General features: G+C 38.0%; 1 protein-coding gene across 13 annotated transcripts in view; it reads left to right on the forward strand.

Moving 5' to 3' along the window:
- RALGAPB (Ral GTPase activating protein non-catalytic subunit beta) overlaps positions 1–15189 on the forward strand; it is a 111855-nt gene that overhangs the window by 65844 nt on the left and 30822 nt on the right. For all 13 annotated transcript variants that reach the window (XM_058287075.2, XM_058287076.2, XM_004482262.5 and 10 more), the window contains 3 exons: positions 1712–1894; positions 2776–2927; positions 14428–14615. In XM_058287075.2, the coding sequence (XP_058143058.1) occupies positions 1712–1894; positions 2776–2927; positions 14428–14615 (523 nt within the window). The remainder of the gene's footprint in view (positions 1–1711; positions 1895–2775; positions 2928–14427; positions 14616–15189) is intronic.

The following is a 15189-nucleotide window of genomic DNA, read 5'->3' on the forward strand; positions in this document are numbered from 1 at the left end:
ATTGAGCTCCTACCTACCACATGGGAGGTCCTGGGTTTGGTTCCTGGTGCCTCCTGGAGAAGACAAGTGAGACAGCGAGCTACCATGTGGGCTGGCTCAGGGAGCTGATATAACAAGATGACTCAACAAGAGGCACAAAAAGAAAACAATGAGAGAGACGACAAAGCACAGAGCAGAGGTGGCTCAAGCAATGGAGCACCTCTCTCCCACGTGAGAGGTCCCAGGTTTGGTTGCTGGTGCCTCCTATAGAGAAGACGAGCAGACACAGCACACAGCGAATGGACACAGAGAGCAGACAGTACAAATAATGGGGGGTGGGAAATAAATTAATGAAATCTTTAAAAAATAATTGGTGAGGGTGTGGAGGAACTGGAAATCTCATACATTGTTGGTAGGTATGTAAAATGGGACAACAGTTCTGCTGTACCTTAAAAAGTTAAACATACACCTGCCTTATTACCCAGCCATTCCACTGGAAGGACATAAGAGGGCATATGCCCATAGAAAGACTTGTATATGAATATTCATAATAGCATTTTTTTGTAATATGTAGAAGCTAGAAGCAACCCAAATGTCCATCAACAGGTGAATGGATTAACAAATCATGGTATGTGTGTACAACGAAATAATACTTATGAGTAAAAAGTAATGAACGTGGATGAATCTCAGTTATGCTAAGTGAAAGAAGCCAGACCAGAAAAGTATATACTCTATGATTTCATTTATATAAAATTATAGAAAATGCAGGCTAATTTATAGTGACAGCTGAGCAGTGGTTGCTTGGGGAATAGGAGGATGTGAAGAAGAATGGAAGGAAGGATTACAAAGATGCATGAGGTAATTTTTGCGGGGTAAGGGATATGTTTACTATCTTGATTGTGGTGTAGCTTTGTAGTTATATACATAGGTCAAAACTTACGAAATTGTACACTTTATATACACGTTTTAAATACCTCTAAGCAACTGTACAGAATTTTGTAGCCCATCATGGTAGGGTTAAGGGGCTTGCTTGGTTTCCTAAGCTGTTGTAACAAGGCCTAAAATGACTAAAATATTTATTGTGTCACAGTTCTGGAGGCTAGAAGTCCAAAATCAAGGTGTTGGCAGGGCCATCCTTTGGGGTCTGTGGGGAAATTTCTCGTTTCTGATAGTGACTTGCCAGGAATCCATGTCATTTTCTTCTCTGTCTCTGTCTTTGTCCAAATTTCCACTTCTTAGGATACCAGTCATATTGGATTTAAGGACACACCCTACTCTGGTATGACCTCATTTTAACTTGCCTAATTCCATCTGCAATGACCCTATTTCTAAATAAGGTCACATCACATTCTGAAGTACTGGGTATTAGGCCTTCAACATATCTTTTAGGGGTAGAGTTCAATCCGTAACAGGGCTTAAAAAATGTGTGCATGATCCATTACCAGCTATTCTTTTGACTTCTAGCAATGAAACTTTGGTGCAGCTAAGGGGTTTAGCTTTTAGGACATGAAATACCATGTTAAAATGAAACTGTTTTAGGGTTTGAAAAATACACTATCTTTGTGGAACATTACATGACAGTACATCTCATGTACTCTCCATATATACATAATAATGTAAAAAAAGTTTCCTGTGATATATTACATTCTCAAACAGGTTTCAGTGCAGTGCTTTGAAATTGGTACAGTAGTTTCTAGCTAACTGTTTTTGTTCTCCAAATGAATATGCTCAGGTGAAGGTGATGGTTGACTCAGGAGATCGGAAACGAGCCATCAGTTCTGTGTGCAGCTACATTGTGTACCAGTGTAGTCGGCCAGCTCCTCTTCACTCCCGGGATCTGCACTCCATGATAGTGGCAGCTTTTCAGTGTCTCTGTGTCTGGCTTACAGAGCACCCTGATATGCTTGATGAAAAGGTGAGTTTACTAGATCTTAAATCATTAAATGGAAACAAAATGTGGACTGGGAAAATGCCTTTTAAAAAAAGAATATCTAAATTTAAATACACTGTTGCATGCTTTAAGCTGAATATATTTACTTGATTTCAGAATACCACTTATCCTTTGAGCACAACTTGAAAACTGTCATCATGCTTTTATTTGGTTGCAAATTAACCCATAGGTTTTAAATAACTTCTTGGAAAGATGAAACCTTGACTCATTTACCTGAATCATCAAGAATGTTCTTACCTGAATGATGGCAGCCTTGGGACATCTAGTAGTAGGCACTTTGGTCACCTATCACCAAAGCAAGAAGCGCAGTTGATTTCCAGGCTGCCATCCTAGAGCACAGCTTGTACATAAATGTGGTGATCTGTATAACTGTCTATATAGTTTTGAGATAGTGTTATTGATAAATGTTAGTATTTTCACTATGGTTTCTAAAGATAAGATGTCAGAAATTGCTTAAAAATGTCAATAATTGATGAGCTTCCCTTTAGATAATCTAGCATGTCTTGAACCGTGCAGGTTTAACTGAATTACTATTACATCTCTTTCAGGGACTTTCATTACTTATGGTCCATGGTAATTTTAAAAGAATTATGACTGGGTAAAATTGAATTTATCATCTATCAATTATTATCTAAATCTCTGAACACTCATTTCTTTATAGATAACTTTTTTTTTCTTGCAGGAGCACAAAGTTTGCTATATTATTATTAATATCAGGGAAATTTAGAAAGAAACTTGAGCCCCAGCACCAAATTAATCACTGTTTGCATTTTCATGTATTTCCTTGTCTTCTCATAAGACAGGTTTTTTTTTTTTTTAAATTAATGTGCCTCTCCTGCCTTTAGGACTGTCTTAAGGAAGTACTGGAGATTGTGGAACTGGGTATCTCAGGAAGTAAGTCCAAGAATAGTGAGCAAGAGATCAAGTACAAAGGAGATAAGGAGCCAAACCCTGCATCTATGCGGGTAAAAGATGCTGCTGAAGCCACCCTAACATGGTATGAAACTGCCTGCATAGGGATTGTGCTAGGAATTAGATGAGATTAGCTGCGATTCATGTTGTTTCATCACCTTTCTGATTGGTTGTTCAACATTAAATGGCTCAACCCCTTTAGAATAGTTTTTCTCCAGATATAAAATGGAAAAGAAATACTCCTGTCAGTTTGTTGTTGTTGTTTGTTTTTCTTTTTTGTTTTTTGTTTTGAATATACTAGTAGATCAAAAAGAAACCAGGAATTTGGGACTGATATTTTGGGTCCTTGGTTTGCTATGCTAGTTAACATTAATTCAAGTCATTTCATGTTAGAGCTGGAAAGGATTTTAGAGAGCCTTATTCCACCCCCTCACTGATCACTGAGTCCAGAGAAGGGATCTATCAGTGTTCATACTACTATGTCTCCTGCTTCCCAGGTCTCTGCCACATCATTTATATTATATTATAGATTCATTTGACCAAGATTTATGAAATTCCTCTTGTGAACTGGTAACAGGGTCTTAAAGATGAATCAGATTCAGTCACCACCCCCATAGAGCTTCTTGTCCAATAAAGAAGAGATATGAACACAAATAGTTGTAATATTAGATAGAAAATAAGTGCTCCAAGAGAAGAGGTACAAATAAAATGCTTAGAGTTAGAAGGATGGAATGATTACTTTCAGATAAGGGGAAATCATTTGGAATCAAGTAAGATTCCAAGGGAAAATGGCTTTGGATCTGATTCTTACAGGATAGGTCAAGTTTGAGCTACAAGCCAGTTTATAGGGTGGTTAAGAAGGCAGCAAGAGATTACTTTTTCAAGCATTTTGATAGTGAAGGGATAGAGAAAGAGGTTGGTATCTTGAAGGAATAGCAGAGCGAGTTGAGAGTTGTGGTTGGTTGGTAAGAAAGGAGAATAGGAAAAGGGAAGGAAGGTGATTTAAGTACGTTTATGGAGATTAGGTGGAATCAGGGTACAGATGGTGGATGAAGACAAAATATAAGAGGAGAAATGTCAGGTCAGTCTGGGTTGGCTGATCTTGGTCCTCTTCTTAGGACATTGCTTTACTTTATTCCTGCTCAGTGTGCTAATGCTGGACTTTTACTTTATGGAGTTTTGACTAATAGCTAGAAAATAATCAAAGTATGAGTATAGTGCTTATGCAGATGATGAGTGCCAGAAGTAAAGCTTCAAGAGAAGACCATGTATAGGCTGCAGTAGGATTTGATGTGTGCTTTAAAATGTAAGAAGGTTTTGGAGAGAAAGGAGAAGGGCATTTCTTACTAAGAAGTCTATTATACAAGAATAAGTTTGCTCCATTCTAGCCTGGATGATACTTTTTTTTTAAACAGGTCAATTTTATTGATAGTTATTAATAGAGCGTACAGTTCATAGCTTGCAATCAATGGTGTTTGGTACAATCACAAAGTTTTACATTTATCACTTCAGTTGTTATTAGAGCATTTTCATTATTTAAATAATAATAAAAAACAAGAAAATTCTTGACCTCTTTATCTCTCTGTTTCCCCTGCTGTACACAGCTGCTATTTCTGGCTATTTTTGTACAATCATTTATTTATTTATTAAGTAGTTTTATTGAGATATAGTCACATACCATATGCTCTATCTAAAGTATATAATCAATAGCTTTTAGTATAATCACAATATTTTGCATTCATCATCACAAAAAATTTTAGAATTATTTCATTACTCAAAAAAAAAAAACTCCACACCCCTTAGCATGCCTTCCCTAGCTGTATGTACATAACCACTACTCAAATTTCAACTATATAAATTGATTTATATTTACATTTTATATAAATGGAATCATATATATTATACAGTATATTTAGTTCATAGTAACATAGTTTTACAGTATTTGTATTTTTCTGTCTGTCTTGTTTCACTCAACATAATGTCCTCCAGGTTCATCCATGTTGTCATATGCTTTATGACTTTATTTCTTCTTACAGCTGTATAACATTCCATCATGTGAATACACCACAGTTTGTTTATCCATTCATCGTTTGATGGACACCTGAGTTGTTTCCAACTTTTGGCTATAGTGAATAATGCCATTATGAACATTGGTGTGCAGATGTCTATTTGTGTCACTGCTCTCAGTGCTTTTGGATATATACTCAGTAGTGGTATTGCAGGGTCACGTGGCAAATCTATATTCAACTTCTTTAGGAACTGCCAAAAAGTCCTGCATGTGGCTGTACCATTTTTTTTTTTTAAGATTTATTTATTTATCTCCCCTTCTCCCCTCTGCCCCAGTTGTCTGTTCTCTGTGTCTATTTGCTGCATGTTCTTTGTCCGTTTCTATTGTTGCCAGCAGCATGGGAATCTGTGTTTCTTTTGGTTGCGTCATCTTGTTGTGTCAGCTCTCCATGTGTGTGGCACCATTCCTGGGCAGGCTGCACTTTCTTTCACGCTGGGCGGCTCTCCTTATGGGGTGCACTCCTTGCGTGTGGGGCTCCCCAGCGCGGGGACACCCCTGCGTGGCATGACACCCCTCGTGCGCATCAGCACTGCGCGTGGGCTAGCTCCACATGGGTCAAGGAGGCCCGGGGTTTGAACCATGGACCTCCCATGGGGTAGACGGACGCCTTAACCACTGGGCCAAGTCCGCTTACCATGTACCATTCTACATTCCCACCAACAGTGAATGAGTGTATCTCTCCACATCGTCTCCCATACTTGTAGTTTTCTGTCTTTTTAATAATGGCCCTTCTGAGAGGTGTGAGATGATGTCTCATTTGTTAGTTTTGATTTTCATTTAGCGAATCATTTGTGATGTTGAACTTTTTTACATGTTTTTTTTTTTTGGGCAAATGTCTATTTAAGTCTTTTGCCCATTTTTAAATCAGGTCATTTGTCTTTTTATTGCTCAATTGTAACATGTCTTTATATATCATAGATATTAAACCTTTGGAAATATGTGATTTCCAAATATTTTCCCCCATTGAGTTGGCTGCCTTTTCATCCTTTGACAAAGTCCTATGAGGTTCAAAAGTGTTTGATTTTGAGGAAGTCGCATTTATCTGTTTTTTTCTTTTGTTTTGTGTGCTTTGGGTGTAAGGTCCAAGAAACTACCACCTACCACAAGGTCTTGACAATGTTTCCCTACATTTTCTTCTAGTCATTTTATGATGCTGCCTTTTATATTTAGACCTTTGATCCATTTTGAGTTCATTCTTGTATAGGGAGTGAGATAGGGGTCCTCTTTCATTCTTTTGGTTATAGATACGCAGTTCTCCCAGCACCATTTGTTGAAGAGACTGTTTTGTCCCATTAACATGGACTTAGTTAGGTTTGTCAAAAACTAGTTAACGGTAGAGGTGAAGGTTTATTTCTAGACTCTCAATTCTTTTCCTCTGATCAATGTTTCTATCTTTATGCCAGTACCATGATGTTTTGCCACTGTAACTTTATAATATGTTTCAAGACTGCCTTTAGTATATCCCATAAGTTTTGATAAGTTGTATTCCCATTTTCATTTGTCTCAGTATATTTACTGATTTTATTTGCAATTTCTTCTTTGACCCATTCATTATTTGGAAGTGTGTTGTTTAGCCTCCACACATTTGTGAATTTAGTTCTTTCCTGTCTATTATTATTTCCAGTTTTATTCCATTTATGATCTGAGAAGGTGTATAGTTTCAGTCTTTTTATATTTATTGAGAGCTGCATTGTACCCTAATATGTGACCTATCCTGGAGAAAGATCCATGGGCACTTGAGAAGAATGTATAATCCACTGAGTTTGGATACAACATTCTGTATATGTCTGTTAGGTCTAACTTGTTTATCATATTGTTCAAGTACTCTGTTTCCTTGTTGATCTTCTGTCTGGTTCTATCTAATAATGTGAGTGGTGTTTTGAGGTCTCCAATAATTATTGTAGAGATGTCTGTTTCTCCCTTCAGTTTTGCCAGAGTTTGTCTTATGTATTTTGGGGCACCCTGATTATGTGTGTAGATATTTATATCTTCCTGGTAGATTGTCCCTTTTATTAATAGATAATGACTGCCTTCTGTATATCATAACTTTTTTGCATTTATAATCTGTTTTGTGTAGTATTAGTGTAACTACTGCTACTCTTTATTATTACTACTTGCATGGAGTATCTTTTTCCAGCGTTTCACACAGTTTGTATCCTTGGGTCTAAGGTGAGTCTCTTATAAGCAGTATGTGGATGGCTCATGTTTTTTTATCCATTCTATCAGCCTGTATTTGACTGGGGAGTTAAATCCATTCACATTCAGTGATATTACTGTAAAATGCATTATTTACTTCCATCATTTTGTTCTTTGATTTTCATATGTCATATCTTATTTTCATCTGTCTTTTTACTCTTTTGGTTATCCTTTTTCCTATTCTTTCTTTTATACACTCCTCCAAACCTCCCTCTCCAGGCTTTTTATTTCAGGCTCTAAGGCTTCCTTTAATATTTCCTACAAAAGTAGATTGTTTTTTACAAACTCTTTTAGCTTCTGTTTGTTTGTGAATATTTTATACTCACCTTCATGATTGAAGGACAATTTTGCTGGATAAAGAATTCTTGGTTAGCAGTTTTTCTCTTTCAGTATCATCACTGTTCATACCACTGTCTTCTCATCTCCATGGTTTCTGATGAGAAATCCACACTAAGTCTTAGTGGGCATCTCTTTAATATGATGGTTTGCTTCTCCCTTGCTACTCTGTGAATTTTCTCTTTATATTTGATATTTGACATTCTCAGTAGTATTTGTCTTAGAGTAGTTCTATTTGGTTTTATTCTGATTAGGGTACAGTGTACTACTTAGACATGTACGTTTATTTTCTTCATTTATGTTGGGAAATTTTGAGCTGTTATTTCCTCAGATATGCTTTCTGTACTTTTCCCCTTCTCTTTTCCTTCTGGAACTCCCATGACACATATGTTGTTGCATTTCGTGTTGTCATTAAACTTCCTGAGCACCTGCTCAATTTTTTCCATTCTTTTCTGTCTTCAATTTCAGCTGCTCTGTCTTCAGTATCAGTTATTCTTTCTTTAATCATTTCAAATCTGCTGTCATATGTCTCTGGTTTGTTTTTTATCTCATCTGTTGTGTCTTTCATTCCCATGAGCTCTGTTACTTCTCTGTTCAGGTTTTCAAATTTTTCTTTGTGCTTATACAATGTCTTCTTGATATCATTTATCTCTTTAGTTATATTGTCTGTCTTTCTACTCAATTTGATTTTAGAAATTTGTGTGCATCTCGCTAATTAGTTCTCTCAAATCCTGTGTCTCTTCTGGAACTTTTATATATTCCTTTTCTTGGGTCATGTCCCCATTTTCTTAGTATGGCTTGTAATTTTTTGCTGATGTCTAGGATCTGGTTAGTATGGTAGTTTACTCAGATGCTCAATTTCTTTCTCTTTTGTAGAGATTTAGTCGCTGGTGGCTGTGTGTTACTCTCTTTGATTCTTGGTTTGGCCTGGATTGTTAGCATTGTCACTTTTATTTGCTCAAAACTGTGCTCTGGTCACAGTAATGGGTTTCAGAGCTGCTTCCTAGGGCCTTGGGGAGGGAGACTATAAAAAAGCCAGGAAAAGCCTTCCTTATTTACTTTTAGTTTTCTCATATGTACTTTGGTCTGCCAGCAGATTGTACTCTTTATCCACCCTTTCAGTTCAGTGCCTGTTCTGAGAGTGTTTGCTGCAACATGACTGGATCAGTGTGATAGAGGTTCCTACCTGGAGGCTAAGAGCCTTGTAATTCAAACTTTCTTAGAGACAGTTCTCCAGCCTTTGCTGGCAGCCCTCTCCCTTTTCTCCAGGTAGGAAATAATTCCACTCCCCTCTGCATCCTCAACAATCAGTCCCAGTTAGTAGAGTGGGAGATAGGTAGGGTTGGAGCTCTTTAGTCCTGTGCTTGCTCCCAAGGCAAACAATGGCACATCCCCGCTTGGCCTGGAAGGGCTTGTGGGACACAGCAAATCCAATTTGTGGGTAAAAAGCTGAATCAGCCTTAGGCTGCGTCCCTCTCTCTCTATTTTCCTGTGGTGGTGGATCCCTAGAGCCCCCTTTGTCTGTAGCTGGCCTAGGAGCCTGAGAATTATAGTGTCTTTAGGTTGTAGGAGGATGCTGGCAGTAGCAGCTGCTGGTTTTAACCCACAGTTTTGCCATCATGATTCTTTTCCTTTGTCCCTCTCTCTTCTGGGCAGTATCTAGCCTTCCCCTGGTGTCCTAAACACTAAGAGATATTTTTCCAGACAATTTCAGCCTCCTCTATTTTTCTGGGAGATCAGAGTATCCCTTGCCTTTCTAGTCCACCATCTTCCTAGAAGCCAGCCTGATACATTCTTATGAAAATATGATTAGAAATGAGAATTGGATATGTGCCCATAAAGAGTCGAGAGCCCAGTGATGTGTCCCCCACCTAGTCAGTAGTTATTCTTGATGACTCCTCTGTTCTTTTATATTCTGTCTCATCTCTTCCTGCACCTCTACAAATGATATCTCCATTTTCCAGTTTTGATGAGTGCCCTGAACAGTTACCTTATTATGAAGCATTTCCAAAACCAAATTTCTCTGTTCCCTCACAATTGCTGCTTTATGTCAGTATTACCACTGTTTTCCAGTTACGTAAACACAGAACCTTATTTGGTTGTTTTTTTGTTTTTTTTTTTTTTACTCTGATTTACCCCTCTGTCATTCCACATACAAAGCCAGTGACTGAGTCCAGTAGACTTTATTATTTTAGAGCATTTCCTCCATCCCATCTAACTCTAGATTGCATCCTAGTCCAGACCCTCTTCACTTCTTGTCTGACTTCCCTGTTTTAAATTTCTAACCCTTCCCATGTATATTAGTCAGCCAAAGGGGTGCTGATGGAAAATATCAGAAATTGGTTGGTTTTTATAAAGGGTATTTATTTGGGATAGGAGCTTACAGATATCAGGCCATAAAGCAGAAGTTACTTCCCTCACCAAAGTCTATTTTCATGTGTTGGAGCAAGATGGCTGCCAGCGTCTGCTAGGGTTCAGGTTTCCTAGGTTCCTTCTTTCCAGGGTCTTGCTTCTTTCTGGGTTCAGGGTTCCTCTCTTCCTGGGGCTTTCCTCTGTTTCCTCTGCGTGTTGACTTCCTGGGGCTCCAGATTAAGACTTGAGCATCAAACTCCAACATCAAAACTCCAACATCAGAAACCCTCAACTCTGTCCTTTGCCATGCCTTTTGATCTGTGAGCCTCCACCCCTTTGCCATATGTGGCCCAATCAAAGCCCTAATCCTAACTTAATCATGCCCAGGTACAGATGAGATTACAAACATAATCCAATATCTATTTTTGGAATTCATAACCATATTAAACTGCTGCACCATGTATGTTGCATTCTATTGCTGAACTCATTATCCTTAAGCACAATTTTTATCCTGCAGCTTGAGTGATTGAAAACTCTGAGTAGATCTGTTTCCATCATGTCTAAATCCCTTGGCGTGGTTTTCAAGGCCCTCCTTATTCTATCCCCACTAGAACTATCTGATCTTTCTTATCCCTGATCCCCATAACATCCTTTCTGTGATATGCCTCCAGGCCACTGGTGACTGTGAACTGGGCATGCTTACACAGGGCCTCCCTCTTCTCCCCTTGGCCACATCCTTCACTGTTCAGTGCTCTCATCAAGTCCAGCTACCTCCACAGGACCTTCTTTATTCTTCTTATTCTCTTTCTGAATGATGATTCTCTCTGTACCTCTGCACTCATTCAGTCTGATCCTACCATAGTATAGAATTCTATACTGTCATGATCATACCTAGTTATATTTGATACATGCTGGTGTTGTCTTCCTAACCTGGGCAGAGGTCACCTTTCCTTCTTCTATTCCCCTCACAGTGCTAAACAAATAGTAGTCATTTATAGATGGTTGGACTTGGTGTACTAATAAAATTTAAGAATTAGAAAGACTGTTAGAAGTCATTTAAGCACAACCTCTCTGGTAAAGTCACCTTTGAGATGTATTTACCAAATTATTTTACCTAAATTTTGGAATACTCTTACCCTCAGGGTAGCCCATTTCATTTTAATTATTAGAAACTTGATGTTTTACACTGAGCTGAAAATTCCACTTTAACTTCTACCTTTTGGTTCTTGTTCAGACTTTTGATAGTGAAATCCTTTCTTCCGGATAGTAGTGATATCTGAAGACAATGCTTATGCTCTGAATAATTTCTGCTAGTACCTGCAGCTCTTTTTCATATGACAGAGATTCAAGTACCTTTATCACCCTGTCATTCTCTCAGTGGGCATACAACTTTTTAAAAAAATTTATTCTATAAAAATAATTCTTTATTTTTAAAGAAGCTTTAGATTACATAAATGTTATATCAAAAATATACATATATCCCACTCCCTCCCCTTTCCAGACTTCCCCTATGAATAATATTTTCAGTAGTGTGGTACATTTGTTACAGTTGATAAACACATTTTAAAACATGGCTACTAACATGGTCTGTAGTTTACTTTATGGCTTACACTTTGCACTGCACAATTTTACAGGTTTTGACAAAATGTATGATGGCCTGTATCCATCATTGCAGTATCGATCAGAATAGTTCCAGTGTCCCAAAAATGCCCCATGTTATACCTGTTCTTCCCTTTCCCTCTCCTCAGAACCTCTGGTGATGACTGTGTTTATATCAGTGTTACAAGTTCTTCCATTACTAGAATAACAATAAGTTTACTTTGGCTGATAGTTGCATTCCCTTATGTTTGTTCATTCCTCAATCTTACGGATTTTAGAATGGTGGTGCCCACTCTGCTTCCAATTAAGAGAGGCTTAGATCCCACCGCATACCTTTTAAAGGTGGTTTATTGAGTATAATATCCTACATGTGATCCGATGACTTCTAAAATCTGTAGAGTATTTTACTTTCATTAAAATGCACCCAGAGACTGCCTTGGGTTTTTGAGAACCTGGTGATTTGCACTAAGCTTAAATCCTTATATCTTTTTCACACATTTACCTTTTATCTGTTCTCATCTTGTACTTGTTTGAGGCTTTTGGATTTAATGTACTGAACTTTATATTTTACCTTTAATTTCATTATGTAAGAGGGACCTTGTTATTTTTAGTCTTTTAAGATCCCTTTGGATCCCATGTCTTACTTTGATATATTGTCTAGGCAGCTCAACTTTTGGTCATTTGCCCTCTGTATCCTGATCAAGGATACTGATAAAAGTAATAAATAAGGATAGATTCATAAAGCACACCACTAGTGACTTACCTTCAGGTTCTCAGTGATTTTTAAATCTTGCCCACAAGTTTACCATGAGACACTGTCAAATGCTTGTATATCATGATTTCAGAGACATTTGCCTCCCTTTCCAGTCTACTCACTATCAAGAAAAAATATGATTAGGCTAGTATGACTTGACCTCTTCCTTTGCTCAGAAGCCATTTGATAATGTTTCAGAATCTTGCATGGAACACTTACAAGATCACTTGCTCTATATGCTTTGTAACATCCATCTCTGTCCCATTTTAGAAATCAAAGCTCATTTTCTCATTACTGGTCTGCTGTTGGTATTTCTCCAATTTTCCATAAATCCTTAGAGACTTGAATAATCTCATCAAGTTTTCCCAGTCCTTGAAATTCTTAGACAAGTCCTCCTTCAGAGAGAAAATGGAAGGGGAAATACCTGTTGAGCAATGCTGCTGACCGTAATCAGAGATGTTTGGGCTCTAACATTAAAATGAAAGAGATAGAGGAAGGCCACTGCTTTTTTTTGCACTGCAGATTGAGATGGTAAAAAGTGGTGTTTGGGCCTAGGCCAGAATCCTGCGGGCTTCCCTTACCCTCCTTAGGACCAATGTAACAAACAGCTGCCCTGGAGAAAACAATAGGCCTTTGTCTGTCCTTTCTCCTTTAGATTATTTTAACAAAACCAAATAGGATAATCCCTTAGAGGAGAGGTTCTCCCAAATACTGGTCCGTGCTTCATAAAAGTTTTGAACCATCTTTTCAAATAAATTCCTGTTCCATATTGGGCTGTAAGGATCTTATGCAGCCCTGATCCCTACCCTGGGTATGAAGCAGGACCCTGAAGCCCCTTTCTTCAGCCTTCACCAGTCATCACCAGAGCTGCTACTGCTTGCTTGCTTTCTTGCTTGGCCACAGAACCAGAAGTCTGAAAATTGTTCTTATTCCCTTTCTCTCCATTCACCAGGCTATATTTCATATTGAATGGAAATGCATTGATTGTTGATACTGTTTCCATCAACATACCTGTCAAAATGGACTGTCAAATTATAGCTGTGATTTTAAAAAATCAAGTATGAAACAGCTAGGGGGGTAAAGTGGTGCTTGGGGAATATTAGTTTTCTAAATTGGATGCATAGGGAAGGTCAGGTAATATTAGGACCACCAAATCACAGTTGTTATAATTACAAGACTCTCACTCTTTTTGCCTTAGTTTCCTTTTTATAAAATGGGAATAATGAGAGTGCCTTCTTAATAGATTTGTTATGATATCAAAATGAAATAGTGTGTGTAAAGTATTTAGAACAGTGCCTGTAACTTAGTAAGTGCTATGTAACTTTGTTATTATTCATTAAATGTATACAGAAGTTTGTCCAGCTGTAAACATTTCTGAATGGTAAGGCTTGATCAGTTGAATTCCAGGTTATAAAGCTTTTTTTTCATATACTTATTTAATAATAACAACAGTTCTATGAAATGAATCTGAATACTTGAAGTTCCTTATCTGTAAAAGGAAGGTAATATCAACTCATGGCCACAGATTGAGACTGCAGCAGGACCCTGTTTCTGGTCTCTCAATGATCACATCTAGTTGGAGCCTGAGTTTCCTCATCTTAAAAAATGAGGGACAGGAAGAGGATTGACTGATCTCTGGTTCCTTTTTAGGTTAGCGTAATCCTGAAACCTGGAGCACAGAAGATTTTTTTTAAGTATATATTTAGGAGCTTTGTGATATAGAAGGGTGGTTAGTCAGTTTCCCTGGGAAGTAATATCTGAGAGAAAAATGTACTTGCCAAGAAGTTTATTGCAAACTGTTCGTGAGGTCAATCCCTATGGTGGAGTAAAGGGATCAGGATCGGACAGAAGGAGAAACTGAACAGTGATGCAGTTGCAACAAAGGTCTCATCAGCCAGTCTTACAGGGGGCTCTGGAGCTGGGATGCCTTCCAAAGTTCCCTTGAGTTGGGGTTAGGGGATTGGGACTTTTTACCCCTGCATCAGTCATCAGAAGGAGCTTGATCTTCTTTGAGATTATCATTGGCTAAGGGCAAGTCCTGAAGAGGAACTCAGCTGAAAGAACTGTAGTCACTAATTCCCTGCATCTTGGGTCTTGGAGGGCAGGAATTTAGATAGTACACCATGACATTCACTGCAGGAAGTAAATGTAACCTGCAAAGACGATCATGGCTGTGTTCAATTAAAGTTCAAAAAAAAAAGCAGATGGATACATTGGTTCATGAGGTAAATTGATGGTTTTGCTTTGATAATTAGTGAACAACTTTTCCATTCTCCATAGTATCATGCAGCTGCTTGGTGCATTTCCTTCACCCAGTGGTCCTGCTTCTCCTTGTAGTCTGGTGAATGAGACCACTTTGATTAAATACTCCAGACTACCAACCATCAACAAGCATAGTTTCCGATACTTTGTCTTGGATAACAGTGTCATCCTCGCAATGCTGGAGCAACCTCTTGGAAATGAACAGAGTAAGTTGTAGCACTTCAAGTCTTCTCCACTGCTAAATCAGAATGAGTTCATCAGTATTATCAAGCTATTCCCAGGAACTGGGAAGGAAAGACCACAAGTTTTAAGTAATTTTGCATTTGTTAAAAAGACTTTTAACTGTGGTAAAATAGTAAGTGAAAAATAGAAGATCAGAAAATAGAAAATGCATATTAAATAGATTATTTTTAAGGCTCTTTCTATGTATCCAAAATATCAGAAAAGGGATCTGTAGTTTTATAAAAAGTGCTATTTTAATGGGATGTTTTCAGTTCCTTACTGTGTATAAAAATCATTGTCACTCTTCCTTTCCTTTTGAACTTTGGATCCTGCCCCTGCACTCCTTTACTTTTTCCCTTATTCTATTTTAGTTACTGGTGCCACCCAAACAGGTTGGACATTTGGAGAGTCATCTTTGCCTTCTCCTTCCTGTTACTCTCCTTGTAATTGGTTTCCAAGTTTCTACCTCCCCAGAAACTCTTGAATCTTTCCTTTCCTCTCCATTTCTACTAGTACACCCAAATCCAGGGACTTCTTATTTCTTCCCTAGATTATTTC

The sequence above is a fragment of the Dasypus novemcinctus genome, chromosome 24, assembly GCF_030445035.2.
Source record: "Dasypus novemcinctus isolate mDasNov1 chromosome 24, mDasNov1.1.hap2, whole genome shotgun sequence".
Lineage (NCBI taxonomy): Eukaryota > Metazoa > Chordata > Mammalia > Cingulata > Dasypodidae > Dasypus > Dasypus novemcinctus.